Here is a 27,766-nt window from a genome sequence, read left to right on the forward strand (position 1 = left end):
GGAACTGAAGGGTAAATGGGAAGAGGAGCTGGGTGAGGAGATTGAGGAGGGGATGTGGGCGGATGCCCTGGAGAGAGTGAATTCCTCCTCCTCCTGGGCGAGGCTTAGCCTCATACAGTTCAAGGTGCTGCATAGGGCCCACATGACTGGGACGAGGATGAGTAGGTTTTTCGGGGGCGAGGACAGGTGTGCTAGGTGCTCGGGGAGCCCAGCGAACCACGCCCATATGTTTTGGGCGTGCCCAGCGCTGGGGAGTTCTGGAAGGGGGTAGCAAGGACGGTGTCGAGGGTGGTGGGATCCAGGGTCAAGCCGGGCTGGGGACTCGCAATTTTTGGGGTTGCAGTGGAGCCGGGAGTGCAGGAGGCGAAAGAGGCCGGTGTTCTGGCCTTTGCGTCCCTAGTAGCCCGGCGGAGGATTCTTCTTCAGTGGAAGGATGCGAGGCCCCCAAGCGTGGAGGCCTGGATCAATGATATGGCAGGGTTCATTAAATTGGAGAAGGTGAAATTTGCCCTGAGGGGATCAGTACAAGGGTTCTTTAGGCGGTGGCAGCCTTTCCTGGACTTCCTGGCGGAACGGTTGGGAAATAGGCCGGCGGCAGCAGCAACCGGGGGGGGGGGGGGGGGGGGGGGTTTGGATCGGGGGGGAGGGAGAACTGTGTACATGGGTTTGTGGGATGTGGCGGGTGTTATCTCTTTCCCTTTTGTTGTTGGGTGTTCTTTTGTTTTTTTCTTTTGTTTGTAGTTGCTTTTGAAGTTGGGTGGGTATTGGTCGTGGGGTGTTACCGCGGTTGTTTGTTAATAGAGTTGAGATGTTTATATTCTGTAAAAATCTCAATAAAAATTATTTTTTTTTTTAAAAAAAAAGCACAGGAGGTGATTAACATTGCAACTGTCTTTTATTGCTTCAGCTGTTGAACTAACAAAAAAACATGGATCCTGCAATCCCAAAATCAGCAAGCCAGACAAGACACACAATGCAGAACACCGTCCTCATCACTCACCATCCTGACTTGGAAATATATTGTCATTCCTTAACTGTCGCTGGGTCAAAATCCTGGAACTCCCTTCCTACCAGCACTGTGGGTGTACCTATACCACAAGGACCGCATCAAGAAGACAGCTCACTACCATCTACCCAAGGGCAATTTGTGATGGGCAAAAAATGCTGGCCGAGCTAGCGATGCCCATATCCCATAAATGGATAGGATAAAAACCCTTCAGTCTCAACCGAAAATCTTCTTCCCATCAGAGCTGTCCTTTGGCATAGAATCCAAGACAGAAGTTAGATAGATAGATAGAACAGTACAGCACAGAACAGGCCCTTCGGCCCTCGATGTTGTGCCGAGCCATGATCACCCTACTCAAACCCACGTATCCACCCTATACCCGTAACCCAACAACCCCCCCCTTAACCTTACTTTTTAGGACACTATGGGCAATTTAGCATGGCCAATCCACCTAACCCGCACATCTTTGGACTGTGGGAGGAAACCGGAGCACCCGGAGGAAACCCACGCACACACGGGGAGGACGTGCAGACTCCGCACAGACTGTGACCCAGCCGGGAATCGAACCTGGGACCCTGGAGCTGTGAAGCATTTATGCTAACCACCATGCTACCCCTTAAGATATTCTACAGACTCAGAATCCTGCCCAGAAAATACATCTTCAGATACATTTAGACATTCATCCTGCTGTGGAAAAGGTGTTCTCCTATCTTCTCATCCTCAAAAGTTCTTCCCATTTCCCACAGTGGAGCAGCCTCAGGAAAAATTGTGGCAATGTTACTACTGCCTACAGAATGTAAACGTCCTTTCCAAAATGTCGGTTGGAAATGGTTTTGTTTCCTGCAACCCCTACAGAAATGTTGTCATTCTTCTCCTCGTCATCAGATTGATTAGAATTTCAATACCTTTTTTGCCCTCAATGGAGCAATGACTGACAAGACTGAGAGAGTCTTCATTAGAGTTGAAGATCCTTCATCTTCTCAGGTCTTTCTCCACTGTGTTACAAGGGAGCAGAACATTGCTGAGAGACACCTAATTTATTCTCTTCTGGTTGAATTGTTGAAGTCCTTCAGTCTCCTCTCTTGGATCAGTCACTCTGAAAAGGTCACAGTCCCTTATAGTATTGGCTTGGTGGGCGATGGCGGTAGGAGTTGGATAGAATCTGTAGCAGTAAAAGGAATTTTCAGATGTGCAACTTAATTCGTTTAAAATATGGTTTAACGTTGTGGTTAAGAAGTTGATAGAATACTAGTGGGGAGATGTAGTTGAATGGGTTAACATAATATTTATGGTAATAAATTATGTAGGACATGAGGTAACAGTGACATCAGTAGTCATGTGAGCTAGACATTCAGGAGAACAGTCTGCACTCAAGAGAGACATATCTACTCTGACCTACTTTATATTTAGTATTATTAAACCAGTTTGAAGTAACTACCAGAGTAAGCATCTCTCGACAAGACAGGCCACACAAACCAGAAGTCAACAATCACGTCACCAGTATATGAAACAGGTTGAAATAGTGGGGCTTCCGGCTCTGGGTCACTGTCCGTGTAGAGTTTGCACATTCTCCCCGGGTCTGCGGGGGTTTCACCTCCACAACACTAAATTGGAAAAATATAATTGTGTATTTTAAATTTATTTTTAAAAAGTGGGGATTGCTCTCCTTGGAGCAATGGAGATTGAGGAGAGATTTGATGGAAGTGGACAAGATTTAACAGACTTATTTAAGGTAGACCAGGAAAAATTATTCCCATTAGCTAATAGTAAAAGGACTTTTAAATTTAAGGTTTTGGGCAAGAGACGCGGGGGAATCTGAGGAAGAACGTTTTTACGCAGATAGTGATAATGACTGGCACTCACTGCCCATGAGGGTGGTGAAAGCGGAAACAATCAATGATTTAAAAAGATAATTGGATGGGCACTTGAAGGCAATAAACCTGCAGGGCTACCGGGATTAATGGTGGATTGGGACTGACTGGAATTCTCCACAGAGAGCCGGCAGAGGCTCAATGAGCGATACGGTAGCACAATGTTAGCACAGTTGCTTCACAGCTGCCACGGACCCGGGTTCGATTCCCGGCTTGGTTACTGTCTGTGTGGAGTCTGCACGTTCTCCCAGTGTCTGCATGGGTTTCCTCCGGGTGCTTCGGTTTCCTCCCACAAGTTCTGAAAGATGTGCTTGTTAGGTGAATTGGACATTCTGAATTCTCCCTCGTGTTCCCGAATAGATGCCCGAGTGTGGCGACTAGGGGATTTTCACAGTAACTTCATTGCAGTTGTTACTTGTAACACTAATAAAGATTATTATTGTTAATGGGATAAATTACCTATTTCTGTGCTGTAAACAACTATGACACAATTGTATGATTAACAGAATAAATAGGGGGGTCAGAAAAATATCAATCTGCGTATTTTATAATAAGTCAGCAGAGACTTTATTGCTAAGTGTGTGCTTGTAAATTAAAAATGTCTGTAAATAATCACTCCTGTAACATTCAGGTTTCTCCCATGAGTCACTATAAATCTTGAACCCATTCTGGATTTAACCTGTAGAATCAAATTCCAAAAGAAAGATAGATGACGTCCTGAAGCAATGTTGAGTAAAGATAGGCTAATTTATTGCATTAATCTATATGACACTGTATCAACAATGGAGAATTTCTGACTTCACAACAGTTTTGTCAGATCAGAAATTCCTTCTCGCCACATTAGAAAGCAGCAAGAGCAGAAGGAGTTGGAAGCTATGGTAAAAGAACATACTGGGAAAGAGGATGTCTCTTTGAAGTAGGAAAAAGAGAAGCCTGTCTGTGAACTAGAGGCAAATTAGAGTTTTTCCATATGACCAGAAGAAAGTGAGAATAATATTTTGGAACTTCTGCACGCAAAAAAAGGGCATACTTGCATATTCAGGGAAAAAAGATAGTCTCTGTCAAATATGTGTCACTGTCATTGTTTTTTTTAAAAATAATTTTTATTAAAGGTTTCACAAAATATCAACAACAAAAATATAAAGTACAAAATGCAAAAAATGTAAAGGAAATTCAGTAACAAAAATAATAAATTAACGCCCAAACACAAAGCAAATATATACACCCAGGCAAAATCTCCAGTATATAGACCCCCCCCCCCCCTCCCCCCTCCCCCGGGTTGCTGATGCCACTGATTGTTGTCTACCCTTCTGTCAGGAAGTCTAGGAACGGTTGCCACCGCTTGAAAAACCCCTGTACCGACCCCCTCAAAACAAATTTCACCCTTTCCAATTTGATAAACCCCGCCATGTCATTGATCCAGGCCTCAACGTTTGGGGGCCTCGCATCCCTCCACTGGAGAAGAATCCTCCGCCGGGCTACCAGGGACGCAAAGGCCAGAATACCAGCCTCTTTCGCCTCCTGCACTCCCGGCTCCTCTGCAATCCCAAATATTGCGAACCCCCAGCCCGGTTTGACCCTGGACACTACCACCCTCAGCACCGTCCTCGCTACGCCCTTCCAAAATTCCTCCAGTACTGGGCATGCCCAGAATATATGGGTGTGGTTTGCTGGGCTCCCTGAGCACATAAAACACCTGTCCTCACCCCCAAAAAACCGGCTCATCCTTGTCCCGGTCATGTGTGCCCTATGCAACACCTTGAACTGTATGAGGCTGAGCCTCGCACACGAAGAGGAAGAGTTGACTCTCCCTAGGGCATCTGCCCAAGTCCCCTGCTCGATCACCTCCCCAAGCTCCTCCTCCCACTTACCTTTCAGTTCCTCCACCAAGGCCTCCTCCTCCTCCTGCATCACCTGGTATATTGCCGAAATCTTCCCCTCTCCAACCCACACCCCTGAGAGCACCCTATCCTGTACCGTGCATGGCGGCAGCAGCGGAAATCCCACCACTTGCCGCCTAACAAACGCCCTTACCTGTAGGTACCTAAAGGCTTTTCCCGGGGGGAGCCTGTACCTCTCCTCCAGCTCACCCAGGCTCGCAAACCTCCCATCCACGAATAGGTCCCCCAACCTCCTTATCCCTGCCCTGTGCCACCCCGCAAACCCTCATCTATCCTCCCCAGGACAAACTGATGGTTTCTTCATATCGGGGTCCACACCAAGGCCCCCAACTCCCCCCTGTGCCGCCTCCACTGCCCACAGATTGTGAGGGTAGCCGCCACCACCGGCTCGTGGTATACCACGTTGGAGGGAGCGGCAGCAGCGCCGTTGCCAGCGCCTCCAGACTCGTACCCTCACAAGACGCCGTTTCCAGCCTCTTCCATGCTGCCCCCTCCCCCTCCAGCACCCACTTGCGCACCATCGCCACATTAGCAGCCCAGTAGTATCCACAGAGATTGGGCAGCGCCAGCCCCTCTCCCCCCCACATCCCTGCTCCGCTCCAGGAATACTCTTCTCACCCTCGGAGTCCCACGTGCCCATACAAACCCCGTTATGCTCCTATTGACCCGTCTAAAAAAGGCCTTCGGGATAAGAATGGGGAGGCACTGGAACAGAAACAAAACCCCTGGGAGCACCGTCATCTTCACTGACTGCACCCTACCCGCCAAAGACAGCGGTAGCGCATCCCACCTGTTGAACTCCTCCTCCATCTGCTCCACCAGCCTCGTGAAATTAAGTCTACGCAGGGCCCCCCAGCTCCTGGCCACCTCGACCCCCAAATATCTAAAGCTCCTCTCCGCCCGTTTTAGTGGGAGCTCACCAATCCCCCTCTCCTGATCTCCTGGGTGAACCACGAACAGCTCGCTCTTCCCCATGTTGAGCTTATACCCTGAAAATTCTCCGAACTCCCTGAGGATCCTCATTGCCTCCGGCATCCGCCCCCCACCGGGTCCGCGACATAAAGTAGCAGGTCATTCGCATAGAGCGATACCCTATGCTCCTCCCCGTACCGCACCGCACCAGCCCCCTCCAGTTCCTCGACTCCCTCAGTGCCATAGCCAGTGGTTCAATCGCCAGTGCGAAGAGCAGGGGGGACAGGGGACACCCCTGCCTCGTCCCTCGATACAGCCGAACAGACCTCCTCTTGTTCGTGGCCACCGGGGCCTCATAAAACAACCTGACCCACCTGATGAACCCCTCCCCAAACCCGAACCTCTTCAGCACCTCCCACAAGTACCCCCATTCTACCTGATCAAAGGCCTTCCCAGTGTCCATCGCCGCCACTATCTCCGCCTCCCCCTCACTTGCCGGCATCATAATGACGTTCAGGAGCCATCGCACATTCGCATTCAATTGCCTCCCCTTCACGAACCCAGTCTGGTCTTCATGAATGATCTGCGGTATACAACCTCAATTCTCGAGGCTAAGACCTTCGCCAGCACCTTAACATCCACATTTAACAGCGAAATCGGACTGCAAGACCCAACTGCAGTTGGTCCAGAAAGCGGCCCATTCCTCCCTCCTCCAGTGGGGGCTCGGACCGATACACTTCCTCATAAAAGTCCCTGAAGACCCCATTGATGTCAACCCCACTTCGCGCCACACTCCCCCTCCTGTCCTTAACTACCCCAATCTCCCTAGCTGAGTCCCGCTTCCGAAGCTGATGCGCCAGCATCCGGCTTGCCTTTTCCCCATACTCATAGATCGCCCCCTAGGCCTTCCTCCACTGCGCCTCCGCCTTCCTGGTGGTCAACAGATCGAATTCGGCCTGGAGGCTACGCCTCTCCCATAACAGTCCCTCCTCCGGCTCCTCCGCGTATCTCCTGTCCACCCTCACCATCTCCCCCACCAGCCTCTCCCTCGCCTCTCTCCTATCCTTATGGGCCCTGTAATGAACTCCAATTAGCTTTATTGGTTGGCCAATTGGAGTATGAGCTCCCTCAATGATAGCTCATTGAGGGGGCCCATATAAGCACCTGTGTAGGCTTTGTGAGCCAGTCTTAAGTTGACTGGACTGCTAGCAGCACTGTTTGTAGCTGCTCCTGTGATATCGTTATTGTAAATAAATATTGGTGTGATGACGGAACTCCTGCCTCCCGTGGATTACTACAGTGGCGACGAGGTAAACTAAGAATTTTGCGGAGACCAGCTGCCGCACTCGGAGGGTAAGCCTTGCCATTTAAAAAATGCCGTTTTTTGGGAGGTTAGAGGCATTCGACCCGGCTATTGAGGACTGGTCCCAGTATGTGGAGAGAATGTGTTACTTCTTCCGGGCAAATGATATACTGACAGACGAAAGAACATGGCTTATCTGCTGTCGGCGTGCGGACCCTCAGCTTTCGCCATTATACATAGTCTGACTTATCCCGATGCGCCGGACACAAAAACCTTCCAAGAATTAACGGAATTGGTGAAAGAGCACTACGACCCAAAACCACCCCTCATTTTGTAGGTACAGATTCTACACAGCGAAGTGGGAAGACAGGGAGTCAGTCACGAATTTCTAGACCCGCCTGAGAAGGCTGGCGGAAAAATGTAGGTTCGGCCCGACGCTAAATGAAATGCTTCGGGACCGGTTAGTGTGTGGTATAAACGACCTCACAATACAGAAACGCCTGTTGGCGGAAACGGAGCTAGACTGCAGGCAGGCGTTACAGCTCGCACTGTCCCTAGAAAAGGCAGCAAGCGGGGCACAGGAACTACAGGGCACGCCAATGGAGGTAGATACCTGTGAGAGGGACTACCATAACGGGTCCTGCTACCAGATAGCCGCTCTCAGGAAAAGCCTGAGGAATAGAGGGAAAAAGGAAAACCCCAGAACTGCCCCCAAGTCTGCCAGGACTAACTGGAGACAGAGGGAAGTACCGGCTGAGGCACCCCAACAGAGAAGGACCGTTTCTGGCACCAGACAGAGTGGGATAACAGTGACAGAGACCCTAGAAGGTGGCAAAAGAGGAATAACAGGTGGGGATGCAGGGAAGTACACAACCTAGACGCCCCATCCTCCTCCGAAGGGGAACAATTGTATAATATTGCAACGAAGAAAGCAGAACCCATTAAGGTTACCCCACGGGTGAACAGGCGGCCGACAATAATGGAAATAGACACGGGTGCGGCCGTATCAGTAATGGGAGTGGCAGCATTTAGAAAAATCAAAGACAGACTCCAGCCACTAACCCTAACAAAAACATCGACGAAACTTAAAACCTACACGGGGGAACCCCTGGAAGTTCTAGGCATGACTCATGTACCCGTGGAATATGAGAAACAATTGCTCAGATTACCGTTGACGATAGTAGAGGGCTCCGGACCGAGCTTAATTGGACAAAACTGGCTGAAAGGCCTAAAATTAGATTGGATGAAAATTTTCCAGAGTGGAAGCGGGCAGTTGAGTGGAGTACTCCAAAAATACCCGGAGGTCTTCCAGGAAGGTTTGGGGGAAATCATAGGCGCCAAAGCAACTTTGCACGTGGACCCAGAAGCCCTTCCGAAATTTTGTAAGGCCAGGCCGGTACCTTTTGCATTAAGGAAGAAAGTAGATGACGAAATAGAAAGGTTACGGCGCAACGGCATTATCAGACCAGTACAGTCTGATGTACTGCCGGTGGTACCAATTTTGAAGCCAGACGGCTCGATACATCTCTGTGGGGATTTCAAACAGACGGTAAACAAATACGTACTGCTGGACAAATACCCAATCCCGAAAATAGATGACCTATATGCCAAATTGACAGGTGGGCTTTTGTTCACGAAACTGGACATGAGCCACGCCTACCTGCAGTTAAAACTGGACAAGGACTCCCAGAAGTTCGCTACGATCAACACCCTGAAGGGCCTTTTTCGTTATACTTGGCTACCTTTCGGAGTGGCATCAACCTGCGCTATATTCCAGCGTACAATGGAAAATATTCTGCAGGGACTACCGCAGGTGGCGATTTATTTGGACGATGTCTTAATCATGGGTAGGACAAACAGGGAACACTTAAGGAACCTGGAGGAAGTGCTCAGGCGTTTCGCAAAGGCAGGCGTACGGCTAAAAAGGGAAACATGTGTTTTTCTGGCCCCACAAGTGACGTACCTGGGATATAAAGTAGATGAGTCAGACTTACACCCATTAGAAGACAGAGTAAGGGTAATAAAAGAAGCCCCAGCTCCCACCACGGTCCAGGAGTTACGATCATTTCTAGGGTTGGTAACCTATTATGGAAAATTTATTGAAAATAGGGCGTCCATCCTAAAACCCCTCCGCCAGCTACTAAAAATGGGGCAAGAATGGAAATGGTCCGCCCGCCAAAACCGAGCATTTAGGGACATTAAGGAACAGCTGTCATCCGAAAATGTCCTAGCGCATTATGACCCAAGGAAGGAGTTGGTGGTCACTTGTGAGGAAGTACGCCCAAATCGAGAAGGAAGGACTGGCGGTGATATTCGCAGTAAGAAAAATTCACCAGTATCTGTACGGGCGGAAATTCACCATAGTGACGGACCATAAGCCGTTATTAGGGTTATTAAAAGAAGGCAAGTCAATACCCCCGATTGCATCAGCTAGAATCCAACGCTGGGCGTTGCTACTGGCGGCGTATAGGTACGTTCTGGAGCACAGACCGGGAACGCGAGTAGCAAATGCAGATGCTATGAGCAGATTCCCCTCCCGGACACTCCGCCGCAAATACCAAAAGTAGAGGAGACAGTAATGACTCTAAATTTTTTGGACACCCTACCAGTAGACGCACAATATATTCGGTTGTGGGTACAAAAAGACCCAGTTTTAGCCAAGATGAAGCATTTACTGCTAACAGGGGAACTGGAAAGACCAGTGGAGCCCCAGATGCACCCATACTGGAGCAGAAGGGACCAAATAACCGTAGAAGACTGTATCCTATTATGGGGAGCCCGGGTAATAGTCCCAGCTCAGGGCCGTCAGGCAATCTTAACTGAGTTACATCACGGACACCCAGGGGTGTCTAAAATGAAGATGCTAGCTCGAAGCTACATTTGGTGGCCAGGTTTGGACACAGACATAGCAGCCTTGGTACGTCGGTGCCAGGAGTGCCAACAGGGGCAAAGAGTGCCACCAGCGGCGCCATTGCACCCGTGGGAATGGCCAGGCAGACCGTGGACCCGCCTGCATATTGACCACGCCGGCCCTTTCATGGGCTCAATGTTTTTGGTGATAGTGGACGCCCACTCCAAATGGTTGGACGTCCACCGGGTAAATGCAGCAAACACAGCATCGACAATTGAAAAGCTCAGGGCCTCGTTTGCAACACATGGACTTCCAGAGGTATTGGTGTCGGACAACGGAACGGCATTCACAAGTGGGGAATTTGGAAAATTCCTGAAGGAAAACGGAGTCCGTCACATCAAAACGGCCCCTTACCATCCAGCGACCAACGACCTGGCAGAGAGAGCGGTTCAGACACTTAAAGCGGGACTCAAGAAGCAGCCGGCAGCGTCAATGGACACAAAGCTCTCCCGCTGGCTGTTTGATTACAGGACCACACCGCATTCCACAACGGGCATACCGCCAGCTGAACTCTTAATGGGAAGGTGGCTGCAAACGAGGCTGAGTCTCCTTTTCCCAAAATTTAACAGGGAAAGTGGAGAAACAACAGGATGCCCAACGCAGGGGGCATGATAATAGTCGGCAGCAGAGACATTTCCAGGTGGGGGCACCGGTTTGGGTCAAGAATTATGGGAATAACCAACGTGGGTCAAAGGCACGGTAGAGTCCCAAACAGGGCCCATATCCTATGAGGTTTCGATAGGAGGTAAGGTGCTGAAGAAACACCTAGACCAAATAAGGGCAGCGGAACCACACCTGGACGCAGGCGAAGCAGGACCACCTCAAGCTGTGATAGCCCAGACAAAAAGGATACCTACACCCCAGCCCCGAGCAATTTCTCCAGACCCCGTCATCCAGTCGTCAGAGTCAGAGATGGACACGTTCGACGAGGCCGCCGCGACACCTCTCCCCAAGGAGGAGGAAGAACAACTTCCAAGGAGGTCGTCAAGGAAAAGACAGGCACCTATAAGGTACACACCGCCCACTTCGGAGAATGACCCGGCGAACGACACAGAGGTGACAGACCCAGACATGAGGAGCAGGAAGAAGCTCAGAGGAATGCCAGCTAGCAGGAATTCCTCGGACCTTGTGGGGGGAGGGGTGTAATGAACTCCAATTAGCTTATTGGTTGGCCATTGGAGTATGAGCTCCCTCAATGATAGCTCATTGAGGGGGCCCATATAAGCACCTGTGTAGGCTTTGTGAGCCAGTCTTAAGTTGACTGGACTGCTAGCAGCACTGTTTGTAGCTGCTCCTGTGATATCGTTATTGTAAATAAATATTGGTGTGATGACGGAACTCCTGCCTCCCGTGGATTACTACAGGCCCTAATGGAGATTAGCTCTCCCCTGACCACTGCCTTCAGCGCCTCCCAGACCGTCCCCACTCGAACCTCCCCATTGTCGTTAGCCTCCCGGTATCTCTCTATGCTGCCGCGAACCCACTCGCTCACCTCCTCATCTGCCAACAGTCCACATCCAAGCGCCACAGCGGGCGCTGGTGTCTCTCCTCCACCAGCTCCAAGTCTACCCAATGCGGGGCATGATCTGAAGTGGCTATCACCGCGTACTCGGTATCCCCTACACGCGTGATCGGCACCCGACTCATAACGAAGAAATCGATCCGGGAATAGGCCTTATGAACATGTGAGAAAAATGAGAATTCCCTAGCCCTCGGCCTTGCAAATCTCCAAGTATCTACCCCTTCCATCTGGTCCATAAACCCCCTCAGTACTCTAGCCGCCGCCGGCCTCCTGCCCATCCTGGATCTGGAGCGATCCAGGGTCGGATCCAACACCGTGTTGAAGTCTTCCCCCCATTATTAGGCCCTCCACTTCCAGGTCCGGGATTCGGCCTAGCATGCGCCGCATAAAACCTGCATCGTCCCAGTTCGGGGTGTAAACATTAACCAGTATCACCCTCTCCCCTTGCAGCTTACCACCTACCATTACGTACCTACCTCCATTATCTGCCACAATGCTCGACACCTCGAACGAAACCCTCTTTCCCAGTAGAATCGCCACACCCCGATTGTTTGCATCTAGCCCTGATTGGAACACCTGGCCTACCCACCCCTTCCTCAATCTTACCTGGTCCGCCACCTTCAGGTGTGTCTCCTGGAGCATGACCACATCCGCCTTCAGGTGCGCAAACATCCGGTCCCGCTTAATAGGCCCGTTCAGTCCCCTTACGTTCCAGGTTATCAGCCGGACCAGGGGGCGGCCCGCGCCCCTCCCCCGCCGACTAGCCATAACCCCTCCGCGGCCAGCCACGCGCCCACACCCCACACTCGGCCCGTTCCTCACGGCGGCAGACCCCTGTCCCGACCCCCTCTAACTCGCTCCATCTCCCCTTGACCATACCAGCAGCAACCCAGCCTTCAGCCCGGGAAAAAAGCCCGCGCTTTCCACCTGCCCAGCCCCGCCTCCTCTGGCGCAGCTCCTATTCACAGGCCCAGTCCTCTCTCCCCCATCTCGGGCCTTCCCCTCCCCCGCGGGGGCCCCATCCCCCCTACCGACCCTCCACCCCCTACTCCATTTATTTGCCTCCCTTCACTAACCCACCCGACGGATCTAACCAAATCAGTGTCCAACTCACCCCCAACATCCACCCAAAATCACGATAAAACAAGAACAGAGAACAAACAAAAAGAACCTCCACTCGAAGTGTAACACAACCTCAGCAATCCCCAACCATCCCAATGCACGGCCCCCACCCCGACCCTCGGTTTGTGTCCAACTTTTCGGCCTGAACAAAGGCCCACACCTCCTCCGGGGCCTCGAAATAATGATGCCGGTCCTTGTAGGTGACCCAGATGCGCCGGCTGCAACATTCCGAACTTCACCCCCTTCCTGCTCAGCACCGCCTTCGTCCAGTTGTACCTGGCCCGCTTCTTCGCCACCTCCGCACTCCAGTCCTGATAAATTCGAACCTCCGCGTTCTCCCACCTGCTGCTCCGCTCTCTCTTGGCCCACCTGAGGACACACTCCCAATCAGCGAATTGTTGAAACCGCACCAGCACCGCCCGCGGCGGCTCGTTAGCCTTGGGCCTCCTCGCCAGCACTCTATGGGGCCCTTCCAGCTCCAGGGCCCCCAGGAAGGACCCCGCTCCCATCAGTGAGTTTAACATAGTGACCACATAGGCCCCCATGTCCGACCCCTCCAGCCCCTCCGGGAGGCCCAGGATCCGCAGTTTCTTCCGCCTCGACCGATTCTCCATCTCTTCGAACCGGTCCTGCCATTTCTTGTGGAGTGCCTCGTGCGCCTCCACCTTTACCGCTAGGACCAAGATCTCATCTTCGTGCTCCGAGACCTTCTGTCGGACCTCGCGGATCGCCACCGCCTGCGTCTCCAGCAACTTATCAATGGAAGCCTTCATTGGCTCCAGCAGGTCCGCTTTAAGCTCCCTGAAGCAGCGCTGGAGAGCCTCCTGTTGCTCCTCCGCCCACTGCATCCACGCTGCTTGGTCTCCGCCCGACGTTATCTTGCTCTTCTTCCCTCGCACTTTCTTTGGCTTCACCACCACTTTTTTAGTCGACCCGCTCCTGATCCAAGCCATACACTGTCGGGGGAATGCTGCAAACTGCTTCCCACATCAGGAAATTGCCGTTGGGGGCCATGAAAAGAGCCCAAAAGTCCGTTCTAAGCGGGAGCTGCTGAACGTGCGACTTAGCTCTGCATAGTCGCAACCGGAAGTGTGCCACTGTCATTGTTGAAGAATCATTGTGAAGTCAAGGACACTGGGAATCTGGGGAGGAAGGGCCAATTTAGTGTGGCCAATTCACCTATCCTGCACATCTTTGGGTTGTGGGGGTGAGACCCACGCAAACACGGGGAGACTGCAAACTCCACACGGACAGTCACCCGGGGTCGGGCTCGAACCCAGGTCCTCAGCGCCATGAGGCAGCAGTGCTAACCACTGCGCCACCATGCCACCCTCCCAACGAACTTTGTAGTTTGGAGAGGGGAGGAGGTGCTAGGAACACAGCACCTCATAAAACCCAGCCCACAATGTGAAAATGAAAACAAAGTGCGCATAAGAAGAAAAATAAACTATCAAAAATAGGAGCTGGGCAGCACGGTGGCGCAGTGGGTTAGCCCTGCAGCCTCACGGTGCTGAGGTCCCAGGTTCAATTCCGGCTCTGGGTCACTGTCTGTGTGGAGTTTGCACGTTTCTCCCCATGTTTGCGTGGGTTTCGCCCCCACAACCCAAGATGTGCAGGCTAGGTGGATTGGCCATGCTAAATTGCCCCTTAATTGGAAAAAATGAAATGGGTACACTAAACTTAAAAAAATAGGAGCTAATAAAATGTCAATTGTATAAATTACATCTCTTGAGGGTTATGGGGAGAGGGGTAGAGAGATTATGTTGGAGAAGAATGGAGTTACTAACAAAAAATCTCAACATTGACCTCAGAGTCTCATACTGACTGGAGAGAGAAATAAACTCACATGAAGCCCCCAATATTTACCATGCACTTATTCATCACCTCAAAATGGTATATAAGGCGGCTGCGAATGGAATGGATAGATAGCCTTCCAATACCAACTGGATCCAGGCAAATTATGACAGCAATAGAAAGTACTCTGCCCTATTATCCTATGTTCTGAATCTTGAGGTCACGAGTCATTGGCAATAGGAAAGAAAATCAGGAAATAAACATGCTTATTTGTTTTCCTTTGCAACATGAATAACAGACTGATGTAACCAAAATAAAGTCCATTTTCACTCAGGAATGCAGAGTCATGTCAGTCAATGATTCTGAACTTGGTATACTTTGAGCTCAAATTAAGTTATGTCAAATGAACAGTTAAGGCTCGGCTTGAGATGCAAATACAATGATCTATGAAACAAATGCACTCAAGCAGCTGTTAGAAGAAAAGACCAGAGACGTAACTGTTACGGTTTTCTTTGTTCTTCAAAATACAGTATTAATTTAGACTTTTAGATCAGAAATAAGTTCATATTTTTACAGGCTTAAATAATGCATTGAGTAATTTTGCACAGATAATCAAAATGCACCTGCTATCTTATTGCCATTAATGCTAATTTACTTACATTAGGCGGAATATATTTATCATCTTCGTCAATACCAAGTGGGACCACTATCAATTTCTGGAATGCTTTCTTCATCTTTTCACGATCGCCAATGGCAAAGTAGCACAGAATGAGGTTAAAGCTGGTTTTTAAATTTGGGCTTTCACTCATAATATGCTCAAAGGAGGTGATAGCGTCAGAGTACTGTCCCATTTTGACAAATACAACACCAATGTTCTGCATTATTTTAATCCTATTTAAAAAGAAAAAAATATAATTTGATAAGAAGAAAAAAGCTATGGACAACTGATGTTCAATTATAAATTAGCCTTCAGTATTACATTCCATACCTCGTTAGAGCCGCAAAATAAAAGGTTTCCCCATATTGTTACAACACAGAACTGTGAAGATTGGGAGATGTTAGGAAATTGGATCGATGATGTAGTGGGCAATTTAGGGGTTATTAGCCTGAGGGTTAAACTGCGAGCACGGAGTCAGAGGTATATGCCCACACCTGGCCTGTGTTACACTGTTCCATTCAGACTTAAACTTGTTTTTTTTTTTTAAATAATTTTTATTGAGAAATTTTGATTTTATACAACATTGACGCACCTTAGTAAAATACCGAAAATAACAATAATATTAACAATCATACACATTCGCCCCATCCCCATGAACAACCCAGCATTTTAACAACAATGCAAATTAACACACTATAAAGTTACAGAATAAACACTACAATAATGCACCCCCCCCCCCCCCCCCCCCCCCCCCGGGGTTGCTGCTGCTATTGACCCAGTTACCTATCTCTGAGCCAGGAAGTCCAGAAAAGGCTGCCATCGTTTATAGAACCCTTGTATTGATCCTCTCAGGGCAAATTTGACCTTTTCCAATTTTATAAATCCCGCCATGTCACTGATCCAGGTCTCCACGCTTGGGGGCCTTGCATCCTTCCATTGTAACAGAATCCTCCGCCGGGCTACCAGGGACGCAAAGGCCAGGACACCGGCCTCTTTCGCCTCCTGCACTCCCGGCTCTACCGCAACTCCAAAAATCGCGAGTCCCCACCCTGGTTTGACCCTGGATCCAACCACCCTCTACATCGTCCCCGCCACCCCCTTCCAGAATTCTTCCAGTGCTGGGCATGCCCAGAACATATGGCCGTGGTTCGCAGGACTCCCCGAACATCTGGTGCACCTGTCCTCACCCCCGAAGAACCTACTCATCCTAGTCCCGGACATGTGGGCCCAATGCAGCACCTTAAATTGGATGAGACTAAGCCTCGCACATGAGGAGGAAGAGTTGACTCTCTCCAAGGCCTCCGCCCAAGTCCCGTCCTCTATCTGCTCCCCGAGTTCCTCCTCCCATTTAGCCTTCAGCTCCTCCACTGACGACTCCTCCACCTCCTGCATTACCTTATAGATGTCAGACACCTTCCCCTCTCCTACCCACACCCCCGAAAGCACTCTGTCCATCGTCCCCTGCGAGGGCAGCAAAGGGAATCCCTCTACCTGTCGCCTAGCAAACGCCTTTACCTGCAGGTATCTGAACATGTTCCCCTGGGGAAGGCCAAATTTATCTTCCAGTTCCCCCAGGCCCGCAAACCTCCCGCCAATAAACAGGTCCCTCAATTTGCTGATGCCCGCCCTTTGCCACCCCCTGAATCCCCCATCAGTGTTCCCCGGGATGAACCGATGGTTGCCACCCAGTGGAGCCTCCATCGAGCCCCCTGTTTCCCCCCGATGCTAGACTTAAACTTGTTAATGGGAATAAACAGGATATGCCTTTTCAGCTGGGCTGATTCACTCAAGATCCATTGTCCTCCAGGATACTGTTGTCTGACCAGCCATTAGCCCATTACAGAATCTGATGGCCTCTTTTGTCCATAAATTGGAGGTTAGTTGCATATTCACAGCTTGACCCAGTTCTTTTGTGTAAACAGGAGTGGGTAATCCAAAGTCCAAATAGCGATGATGAGTTCATGATGGACTGACCCATCTTTGAGGGGCTGCGCAGAGTTCACAGAGATAAAAAAATCCTGTAAAGGGGCCTTTGTTTGGCCCCTTGTTCTGCACTGTAACCAATCACTGTTTGTCAATGTACCATTTGTCAATGTTCTCTGTTGATTATTCTTTTGTCTACTATGTACGTACTGTGTACATTCCCTCAGCCGCAGTAATATACTTTTCACTGTACTTCGGTTCATGTGACAGTAAATCTAATCAAATCAAATCAAAATCTTTCTGTACAGTCTTGAAAATAAAAAAAACGTGGTTCTGGTCCAGTGTCTTAGCCCGTCGTTGGGGTTTGGTTTGAAGTCTGTAACAGAAGGCCATTTGGGTTTTTTTGTGTCTGCGCGGTTCTCTGAAGGAACAATTCACCTAGTGTCATCGTCCCACCTTCTCCTCAGAACCATGCACATTCTTCCTTTTCAGATAATAATCAAATTCCCTCTTGAATACCTCGATTGAACCTGTCACCACCACACTATCAGGCAGCGCATTCCAGATCTTAACTGTGTGAAAATGTTTCTCATATCCCCAGTGCTTCTTTTTCCAAACTATCTTAAATCTGTACCTTCTCATTCTTGATCTTTTCACCAGAGGGAACAGATTTCTCATGATTCTGAATACCTCTATCAAATCTCCTCTCAATCATCTCCTCCCCAGGATAAAAGTCCCAACTTCTTCAGTCTATCTACATAACTGAAGTTTTCATCCCTGTGCAACAATTGTTTCATGTTCTTTGGCAATAAGATTTTAAATTACTTTCAATTAGAATGGTTATTGAAGATAGTCTTCAGGGGGAATTGAATTCAGGTGGTTCTCTCCAATCATCATGTCTCTAAATCATCAGACTGTTTACCTTATATCCAGTTATCGCGGAATAGAAACTTCCTCCAAATAAACTTGGGCAGACCAATGCCATGGTCTTTGGTTCCTGCCACAAACTCCATCCCTCTCCTTGACAACTGTCTGAGCTGAACCAGACTGTTTGTAACCTTGGTGTCAAACTTGACCCAGAGGCGAGTTTCTGATCACATCCTCTCCATCCCCAAGACCACCTACTTCCACCTGTTTTACTTTGCTCAACTCTGCCCTTGCCTCAGCTCATTTTCTGCTGAAACGTTCATTAATGCCTTTGTTACCTGTAGGCCTGGCTATTCTAACAATGATCAGGCCAGCCTCCCATCATCTACCTTCCATTAGCTTCAGGCCATCCAAAATTCTGCTGCCCAGATTGTAACATTCACAAAGTCTAGTTCATTCATCATCTCTGCTTACATTGGCTCCTGGAGAGGATGTGATCAGGAACTCGCCTCTGGGTCAGGTTTGACACCAAGGTTGTAAACAGTCTGGTTCAGCCTCAGACAGCTGTCAAAGCTTTGACAATGCTGTTAGGGTGCAAGTTTGAGGATTTTGATTCAGTGACTTTGAAGGCACTGTAATATAGTTCCAAGTCAGGATGGTGTATGTCTGGAGGTGAACTTGCAGGTTATGGTGTTATCATGTGTATGTCACCCTGTTCTTCAAGGTGGTAGGAGTCATGGGTTTGCAAGGCACTGTTGAAGGAGCCTTGATGAGTTGCTGCAGTGTATCTTATATATAGTACATACTGTTGCCACTCTGCACCAGTGGTGGAGGGAGTATATGTTTAAGGTGAAGCATGGGTGCCAATCAAGTTGGCTGCTTTGCCCTGGGTGGTGTCAAGCTGCTTGAGTTTTGTTGGAGCTGCACTCATCTAGACAAGTGGAGAATATTCCATCACACTTCTGATTTGTGCCCTTCATATGGCTACAGCTTTAGGAGTCAGGAATTGAGTTAATCGCTACAGAATTCCGAGGCTTTGATTTAATTCTTATAACGATAGTATTTATATGACTGGTCATGTTACGGTTCTGGCCAACAGTAACTGAAGAGGTTGGATGGTGGGGGATTCAGCAATGGTAGTGCCTTTGAAAGTCAAGGAGAGGTGGTTGGAATCTATTCCTGAGACTTGTCTGACATGAATGTTGCTTACCACATATCAACCCAAGCCTGAATGTTGTCCAGATCTTGCTCCATGCAGACATGGACTGCTTCAGTTTCTAAACATGGTACTAAACACTGCAATCATCATTGGAAATCCCCACTTCTGAACTTATGATAGAAGGAAGATTATTGATGCAGCAGCTGAAGGTGGTTGGTTCTGGGACAATACCCGGAGGAACTCCTGCAGCAATGTCTTGGGCTGACCTCCAGCACCCTCAGGCATCTTTCCTTTGAGCTGGGAAGAGATCTTTCCCATGATACTCATTGACTTAAATTTTGCTGAGGCTCCTTGATGCCACACTTGATCAAATGCTGCCTTGATATCAAGGGCAGTCATGCTCACCTCATCTCTGGAATTCAGCTGTTTGGATCAAGGCTGTAATGAAGTCTGGAGCTGAATGGCTCTGGCAGAACCCAACTGAGTATCGGTGAGCAGGTTATTGCTGAGTAAGTGCCACTTGATAGCACTATCAGCAACAATTTCCATCACGTTGTGATGATTGAGGGTAGATTGATGGGGCAGATTGGATTTGTCTCGCTTTTTGTGGACCAGGGCGTTGTCAGGTAGTTGCAAAAATTGTAATAGTCATGGTGGAATTTGAACTCAGACCTGTGGAGCATAAGACCAGGCCTCTGGATTACTAGTTCAGTAACATTACCACTATGCTACTTCCTCCAGCCCAACAACCCTGAGCCAATCCTCTAATTTGGTCTCTTACTCAACTTAATTATTCCAACACTGGTGGATATACCTTCTGTTAGCTATGCCCCAAACTCTGGAATTCCCTTCTTAAACTTCATCTCCTTTCTCTCCTCCTGTTACCTGTTTGATCAATCTTTTGATCATCTGTCCTCATTCTCTGTGTGTCTGAGTGTCAAATTTTGTTTGACAATATACTTGTCTGAAGTGCCTTGGAATGTTAAATACAAATTGTTGTTGTATAATTGTATTCTATATCATAACAATCTCATGGTCGTTAATAAAACGCACCAGCAACATATATTCTTACAGTAAACATTTAGGCTGGAATTTCCAGGAATGGGAATCTTCTGCAACAACAAATTGCATTCTTACAACAACCTTAATAAAGAAAAATGTCCCAAGATGCTTTACAGAAGCATAATCAGGCAAAATGGACGTCAAGCTAAGGTAGAAGGGATCAGAAGGATGACCAAACGTTTGGTCAAGCAGATGGCTTTAAGGGAGGTGGAAAGGCAAAGCTGTCCATACCTAAGATCTTTCTACATTTCTGAGAATGGAAGCATTGAGGAGCTAGAAACAATGTGGATTGACAATAACAGAAGTGGGTAAGCAAATCTCAACAAAAGTTGTGGATGAGTCAGGAGAGCATTGGAATAGCTGAGCCTGAATAAAACTAGGATGAGAGTTTCAGCAGCAGATGGGCTGAAGCAGGGATGAAAGCATGCAATGTTGCAAAATAAACAATTATTACATGTATATAGAGCCTTTAATGCATTTTAAGGATCATCAGACAAAATTTGACACTGACCTGATCTTTTTAAGGGAGGCAGTGGCATAGTAGTATTGCTGCTGGACTAGTAATCCAGAGACACAGAGTCATGCTTTGGAGACCCGGGTTCAAATCCCGCCATGGGCAGATGGTGAAATTTGAATTCAATTTTTAAAATCTGGAATTAAAGTCTAAAGGTGACCATGAAACCATTCTCGATAGGCATGAAAACGCACCTGGTTCACTAACTTCCTTTAGGGAAAGGAAATCTGTTGGCCTTACCTGGTCTGGCCTACATGTGACTCCAGATCAAAATGAAATGAAAATGAAAATCGCTTATTGTCACGAGTAGGCTTCAATGAGGTTACTGTGAAAAGCCCCTAGTCGCCACATTCCGGCGCCTGTTCGGGGAGGCTGGTACGGGAATTGAACCGTGCTGCTGGCCTGCCTTGGTCTGCTTTCAAAGCCAGCGATTTAGCCCTGTGTGCTAAACCAGCCCCTGGATAGAGTGGACGTGGAGAGGATGTTCCCACTTGTATGGTTGAATGGTTTTCATTTCATTTCATTTGATTCTTAAATGCCCTCAGGGATTGGCAATAAATCTGGCCCAATCAGACCATAAGACATAGGAGCAGAAATAGGCCACTCAGCCCGCCATTCAATCATGGCTGATATTTTTTTCATTCCCATTCTTCTGCCTTCTCCCCATAACCCCTGATCCCCTTATTAATCAAGAGCCTATTTATCTCTGTCTTAAAGACACGCAGTGATTTGGCCTCCACAGCCTTCTGCGGTAAAGAGTTCCACAGATTCACCACCCTCTGGCTGAAGAAATTCCTCCTCATCTCTATTTTAAAGGATCGGCCCTCGAGACCGAGATGGTGTCCTCTGGTTCTAGTTTTTCCTACAAGTGGGAACACCCTCTCCACGTCCACTCTGTCCAGGACACGCAGTATCCTGTACGTTTCAATAAGATCCCCCCTCATCCTTCTAAACTCCAACGAGTATAGACCCAGAGTCCTCAACTATTTCTCATACGACAAGCTCTTCATTCCATGAACGAATTTTTTAAAAGGTAGCTCAATAAGTTTAAAGCAGGGTGGAAGTGCCACAAAGTCATACAAATCATACAAATCTCAGGCTTGTGCTGATTTAGTTGATCTCAGATAGGGCAACAGCTGAGGCATTACATTGTAGCACTTTGGGCTGCAAAGGAGAAAGAAATCAAAGTTTTATGTTCTGATTGTTTTTCAGTAACCTCTGCTGGGAAGCATAGTACATAGAACATAGAACGATACAGCGCAGTACAGGCCCTTCGGCCCATGATGTTGTACCGACATGGGAAGTCAAAAACTAAAGGCCATCTAACCTACACTATGCCATTATCATCCATATGCTTATCCAATAAACTTTTAAATGCCCTCAATGTTGGCGAGTTCACTACTGTTGCAGGTAGGGCATTCCACGGCCTCACCACTCTTTGCGTAAAAAACCTACCTCTGACGTCTGTCCTATATCTATTACCCCTCAATTTAAGGCTATGTCCCCTCGTGCTAGCCACCTCCATCCGCGGGAGAAGGCTCTCACTGTCCACCCTATCTAACCCTCGGATCATCTTGTATGCCTCTATTAAGTCACCTCTTAACCTTCTTCTCTCTAACGAAAACAACCTCAAGTCCATCAGCCTTTCCTCATAAGATTTTCCCTCCATACCAGGCAACATCCTGGTAAATCTCCTCTGCACCCGTTCCAAAGCTTCCACGTCCTTCCTATAATGAGGCGACCAGAACTGTACGCAATACTCCAAATGCGGCCGTACCAGAGTTTTGTACAGCTGCAACATGACCTCATGGCTCCGGAACTCAATCCCTCTACCAATAAAGGCCAACACACCATAGGCCTTCTTCACAACCCTATCAACCTGGGTGGCAACTTTCAGGGATCTATGTACATGGACACCGAGATCCCTCTGCTCATCCACACTACCAAGAATTTTACCATTAGCCAAATATTCCGCATTCCTGTTATTCTTTCCAAAGTGAATCACCTCACACTTCTCTACATTAAACTCCATTTGCCACCTCTCAGCCCAGCTCTGCAGCTTATCGATGTCCCTCTGTAACCTGCAACATCCTTCCACACTGTCTACAACTCCACCGACTTTAGTGTCGTCTGCAAATTTACTCACCCAACCTTCAGTGCCCTCCTCTAGGTCATTTATAAAAATGACAAACAGCAACGGCCCCAGAACAGATCCTAGTGGTACGCCACTCGTAACTGAACTCCATTCTGAACATTTGCCATCAACCACCACCCTCTGTCTTCTTTCAACTAGCCAATTTCTGATCCACATCTCTAAATCACCCTCAATCCCCAGCCTCCGTATTTTCTGCAATAGACGACCGTGGGGAACCTTATCAAACGCTTTACTGAAATCCATATACACATCAACTGCTCTACCCTCGTCTACCTGTTCAGTCACCTTCTCAAAGAACTCGATAAGGTTTGTGAGGCATGACCTACCCTTCACAAAACCATGCTGACTATCCCTAATCATATTATTCCTATCTAGATGATTATAAATCGTATCTCTTATAATCCTCTCCAAGACTTTACCCACAACAGACGTGAGGCCATTTGATTAGAACAGGGTTAGGTTTAGCTGCAATGATCTCCACCGTCAAAGAATCTGCCAACACTTAATGATGCTGGGAAACAACAGTAAAATAAAACTGTCAAAATACACGTACAACTTTTTTAAGTAAGTATGGGGGAAAAGCTGCTTCACCATAATAGTTCTACTAACACCCACCTCATCTCCTTGTGGGAACTTGATATCTGATCCAATGCCATCCGGTAAAACTTTATTGCTTTGGGATAATTTCTTTGCTTGAAGTAAATATTTGCCATGTTTACCTTCAACCGACCTACCAGTAAAAGTTACATTTTAAAAACACTTTTATTAAAGTTGTTTTTGTAGCAAAAAAGAATATTGAAATGTTTCACTTACAGAAGCTTAGCAGCACAAATAAGCCATTCAGCCAGCCAATTATTAACCTTGGAAGTTCTTCTTGATCCAAGTTTCAGCCATTTCTCCAGTCCCATAACATGCTATTTCCCAAGTAAATGTCTTTTAAACATCTCAGTTGATCATTTATCGATGGTAGTGTATTTTTGAACTTTGATTATTTTTTCTGGGTTCACTTTTAAACATTTCAGTACAAATTCCAATATTATATATTTTTGTTCTGGAACTTCATCTTCGTCAGGGAACACAACCCAAACCTATCCATAGCTAAGACCTTTCTACCAGGTTCATGTCAACTTCCAAATGGTTATTTGATTTTAGTTTTCCATCATATGTATTATTCAGCTGGATGAGAAAATAAAGAGCTGAGACAGTTTTAGTTAGGAAACTTAGCAATTTGTGTAGATGGAAGCAGGAGTTTAGAAAAGGACATAGACAGACTAAATGTCTATTTAAGGGATCTCACATTTAAGATGATAGTGAGGAACTCCTTTTTTCTCAGAGACACATGGGTCTGTGAAACTCTCTTTGCCAGAGAGGGGAGGAAGGAGGGCCATTGAATATTTCAAAGGGGGAGTTAGATTCTTTTTTAAAAAATAATTTTTATTGGAATTTTTTACAGAAAATATAAAAATATAACAACAAGTAATAATATGCAACTAACTGCCCTAAAACACTCACAAATCCCCCCAAACCGTAACATCACATGTATCACACTCCCCCCACCCCCCCAACAAGAAAACATAACCATAAATTAAAATTAAATAAATCAAATTTAAATAAAATAAACAAACATAGTAATCTCTCCCCCCCCCCCCCCCCCCCCCGTTGCTGCTGCTACTGTCCTAGTACCCTATCGTTGAGCCAGAAAGTCGAGGAAAGGTTGCCACCGCTTAAAGAACCCGTGCACCGATCCTCTCAGGGCGAACTTGACCTTCTCTAGCTTAATGAAGCCCACCATGTCATTGATCCAGGTCTCCACGCTTGGGGGCCTCGCGTCCTTCCATTGTAGCAAAATCCTTCGCCGGGCTACTAGGGACGCAAAGGCCAGTACGCTGGCCTCTTTCGCCTCCTGCACTCCCGGCTCTACCCCAACCCCAAAGATCGCAAGTCCCCATCCTGGCCTGACCCTGGATCCCACCACCCTTGACACCGTCCTCGCCACCCACTTCCAGAACTCCTCCAGTGCCGGGCATGCCCAGAACATATGGGCATGGTTCGCTGGACTCCCCGAGCACCTGACACACCTATCTTCACCCCCAAAGAACCTACTCATCCTCGTCCCAGTCATGTGGGCCCTATGCAGCACCTTGAATTGAATGAGGCTAAGCCGCGCACACGAGGAGGAAGAATTAATCGTCTTCGATCTGTTCCCCCAGTTCCCCCTCCCACTTCGTTTTCAGCTCCTTTACTGACGCCTCTTCCACCTCCTGCATAAGCTTGTAGATATCGGATATCTTCCCCTCCCCGACCCAGACCCCCGAAAGCACCCTGTCACTCACCCCCCTCGCGGGGAGCGCAGGGAATCCCTCCACCTGCCGTCTAGCAAATGCCTTTATCTGCAGATATCTAAACATGTTTCCCAGAGGAAGCCCAAATGTCTCCTCCAACTCCCCCAGGCTCGCAAACCTTCCGTCGATAAACAGGGCCTTCAGCTGTCTAATGCCCGCTCTGTACCATCCCTGAAATCCCCCATCCATGTTCCCCGGGACGAACCTATGGTTCCCCCTTAACGGAGCCTCCATCGAGCCCCCCACTTCTCCCCTATGTCGCCTCCACTGCCCCCAAATCTTGAGGGTAGCCGCCACCACCGGACTTGTGGTACACCTCGTGGGAGGGAGCGGCCACGGCGCCGTTACCAGGACCCCCAGGCTTGTATCCCCACAGGACGCTCTCTCCATCCGTTTCCATACTGCCCCCCTCCCCTCCATCACCCACTTACGCACCATCGACACGTTGGCCGCCCAGTAGTACCCCGAGAGGTTGGGCAACGCCAGCCCCCCCCCCCCATCTCTACCCCGCTCCAAGAAGACCCTCTTCACCCTCGGGGTGCCATGCGCCCAAACAAATCCCATGATGCTGCTGGTCACCCTTTTAAAAAAGGCCCTAAGGATAAAGATGGGCAAGCACTGGAAGAGGAACAAGAACCTCGGAAGAACTGTCATTTTGACGGATTGCACTCTGCCCGCCAGCGATAGCGGCACCATGTCCCACCTTTTAAATTCCACCTCCATCTGTTCCACTAGTCTGGTGAAGTTAAGCTTATGGAGAGCCCCCCAACTCCTGGCCACCTGCACCCCCAAGTACCTGAAACTCTTCACTGCCCTCCTGAAAGGGGGCCTCCCAATTCCCTCCTCTTGATCTCCCGGGTGCACTACAAATACCTCGCTCTTTCCTAAATTTAGCTTATAGCCCGAGAAGCCCCCAATTTCCGCTAACAGCTCCATCACCCCGGCATTCCCCCCTCTGGGTCCGCCACATATAACAGCAGGTCGTCCGCATACAGCGATACCCGGTGCTCCTTCCAACCCCGCACCAGACCCCTCCATTTCCCTGACTCCCTCAACGCCATGGCCAGCGGTTCAATCGCCAGTGCAAAGAGCAGGGGGGACAGGGGACACCCCTGCCTGGTCCCTCGATAGAGCCTAAAGTACTCCGATCTCCTTCCATTTGTGACTACACTCGCCATCGGAGCCGCGTAAAGCAGCCTCACCCATTTGATGAATCCCTCCCCAAATCCAAACCTCTCCAGCACCTCCCACAAGTACCCCCACTCAACTCTATCAAAAGCTTTCTCTGCGTCCAGCGCCACCACTATCTCCGCCTCCCCCTCCACTGCCGGCATCATGATAACATTGAGCAGTCTCCGCACATTCGTGTTGAGCTGCCGCCCCTTGACAAATCCTGTCTGATCTTCGTGAATTACCTCTGGCACACAATCCTCTATCCTGGTAGCCAGGATCTTCGCCAGCAACTTAGCGTCCACGTTAAGGAGCGAGATAGGCCTATATGATCCACACTGCAAGGGGTCCTTATCCCGTTTTAGGGTCAAAGAGATCAGTGCCCGCGACATCGTCGGGGCAAAGCCCCCCCCTCCCATGCCTCATTGAAGGTTCGCACCAACTGGGGACCCACCAGGTCGGCATATTTTTTGTAAAATTCCGCCGGGAACACGTCCAGCCCCGGGGCCTTACCTGACTGCATTTGTCCGATCCCCCTGACTAGCTCCTCCAACTCTATCGGCGCCCCCAGCCCCTCTACCAGCCTCTCTTGAACCCTTGGGAAACATAGCCTGTTCATGAAACTCTCCATCCCCTCTCTCCCCCTCGGAAGTTCCGACCGGTACAATCCCTTGTAAAAGTCCCTAAAGACCTTGTTTACTTCTGTCCCCTTCTGCACTACATTTCCACCCCATCCTTCACTCCACCAATTTCCCTAGCCGCATCTCGCCTCCGGATCTGATGCGCCAACATCCTGCTCGCCTTCTCTCCATACGCATATACGCGCCCTGCGCCCTCCCCCACTGTGTCTCCGCCTTTCTGGTGGTCAACAAGTCAAAATTGGCCTGCAAACTGCGCCGTTCTCCCAGCAACCCTTCCTCCGGTGCCTCCGCATATCTCCTGTCCACCTCCAGGAGCTCTCCCACCAGTCTCTCCCTCTCCTTCCTCTCCCTCCTTTCCCTGTGGGCCCGGATGGAGATCAGCTCCCCCCGGATCACTGCTTTCAGAGCCTCCCAGACCATCCCAACCTGGACCTCCCCCGTATCATTGGTATCAAGATACCCCTCAATGCTTCTCCGAACCCTCTTACACACCTCCTCCTCCGCCAGCATCCCCACATCCAGGCGCCAGAGCGGGCGCTGGTCCCGCGCCTCTCCCATCTCCAGATCAACCCAGTGCGGGGCATGGTCCGAAATCGCTATGGCCGAGTACTCGGCATCCTGCACCCTCGGAATCAATCCCCTGCTCAGGACAAAAAAGTCTATCCGGGAATAAACCTTATGGACGTGAGAGAAAAAGGAATACTCCCGCGCTCTCGGTCTCCCAAACCTCCAGGGATCCACCCCTCCAATCTGGTCCATGTATCCCCTCAGCACTTTGGCCGCTGCCAGTCTCCTAGTCGTCCTTGAACTGGTCCGGTCCAGTGTGGGATCCAGCACTGTGTTAAAATCTCCCCCCATGATCAGGCCCCCTGCCTCCAGGTCCGGGATGCGGCCCAACAATCGCCTCATGAAGCCAGCATCATCCCAATTCGG

The 27,766-nt window shown here is 49.0% G+C and overlaps 1 protein-coding gene across 1 annotated transcript in view; it reads right to left on the reverse strand.

Moving 5' to 3' along the window:
- ift88 (intraflagellar transport 88 homolog) overlaps positions 1–27,766 on the reverse strand; it is a 164,606-nt gene that overhangs the window by 63,097 nt on the left and 73,743 nt on the right. Inside the window, exons 11-12 of the mRNA XM_038818078.1 lie at positions 23,296–23,410; positions 15,002–15,233 (exon numbers count right to left, since the gene is read on the reverse strand). Of these exons, the coding sequence (XP_038674006.1) occupies positions 15,002–15,233; positions 23,296–23,410 (347 nt within the window). The remainder of the gene's footprint in view (positions 1–15,001; positions 15,234–23,295; positions 23,411–27,766) is intronic.

Source organism: Scyliorhinus canicula, chromosome 14 (genome assembly GCF_902713615.1).
Source record: "Scyliorhinus canicula chromosome 14, sScyCan1.1, whole genome shotgun sequence".
Classification (NCBI taxonomy): domain Eukaryota; kingdom Metazoa; phylum Chordata; class Chondrichthyes; order Carcharhiniformes; family Scyliorhinidae; genus Scyliorhinus; species Scyliorhinus canicula.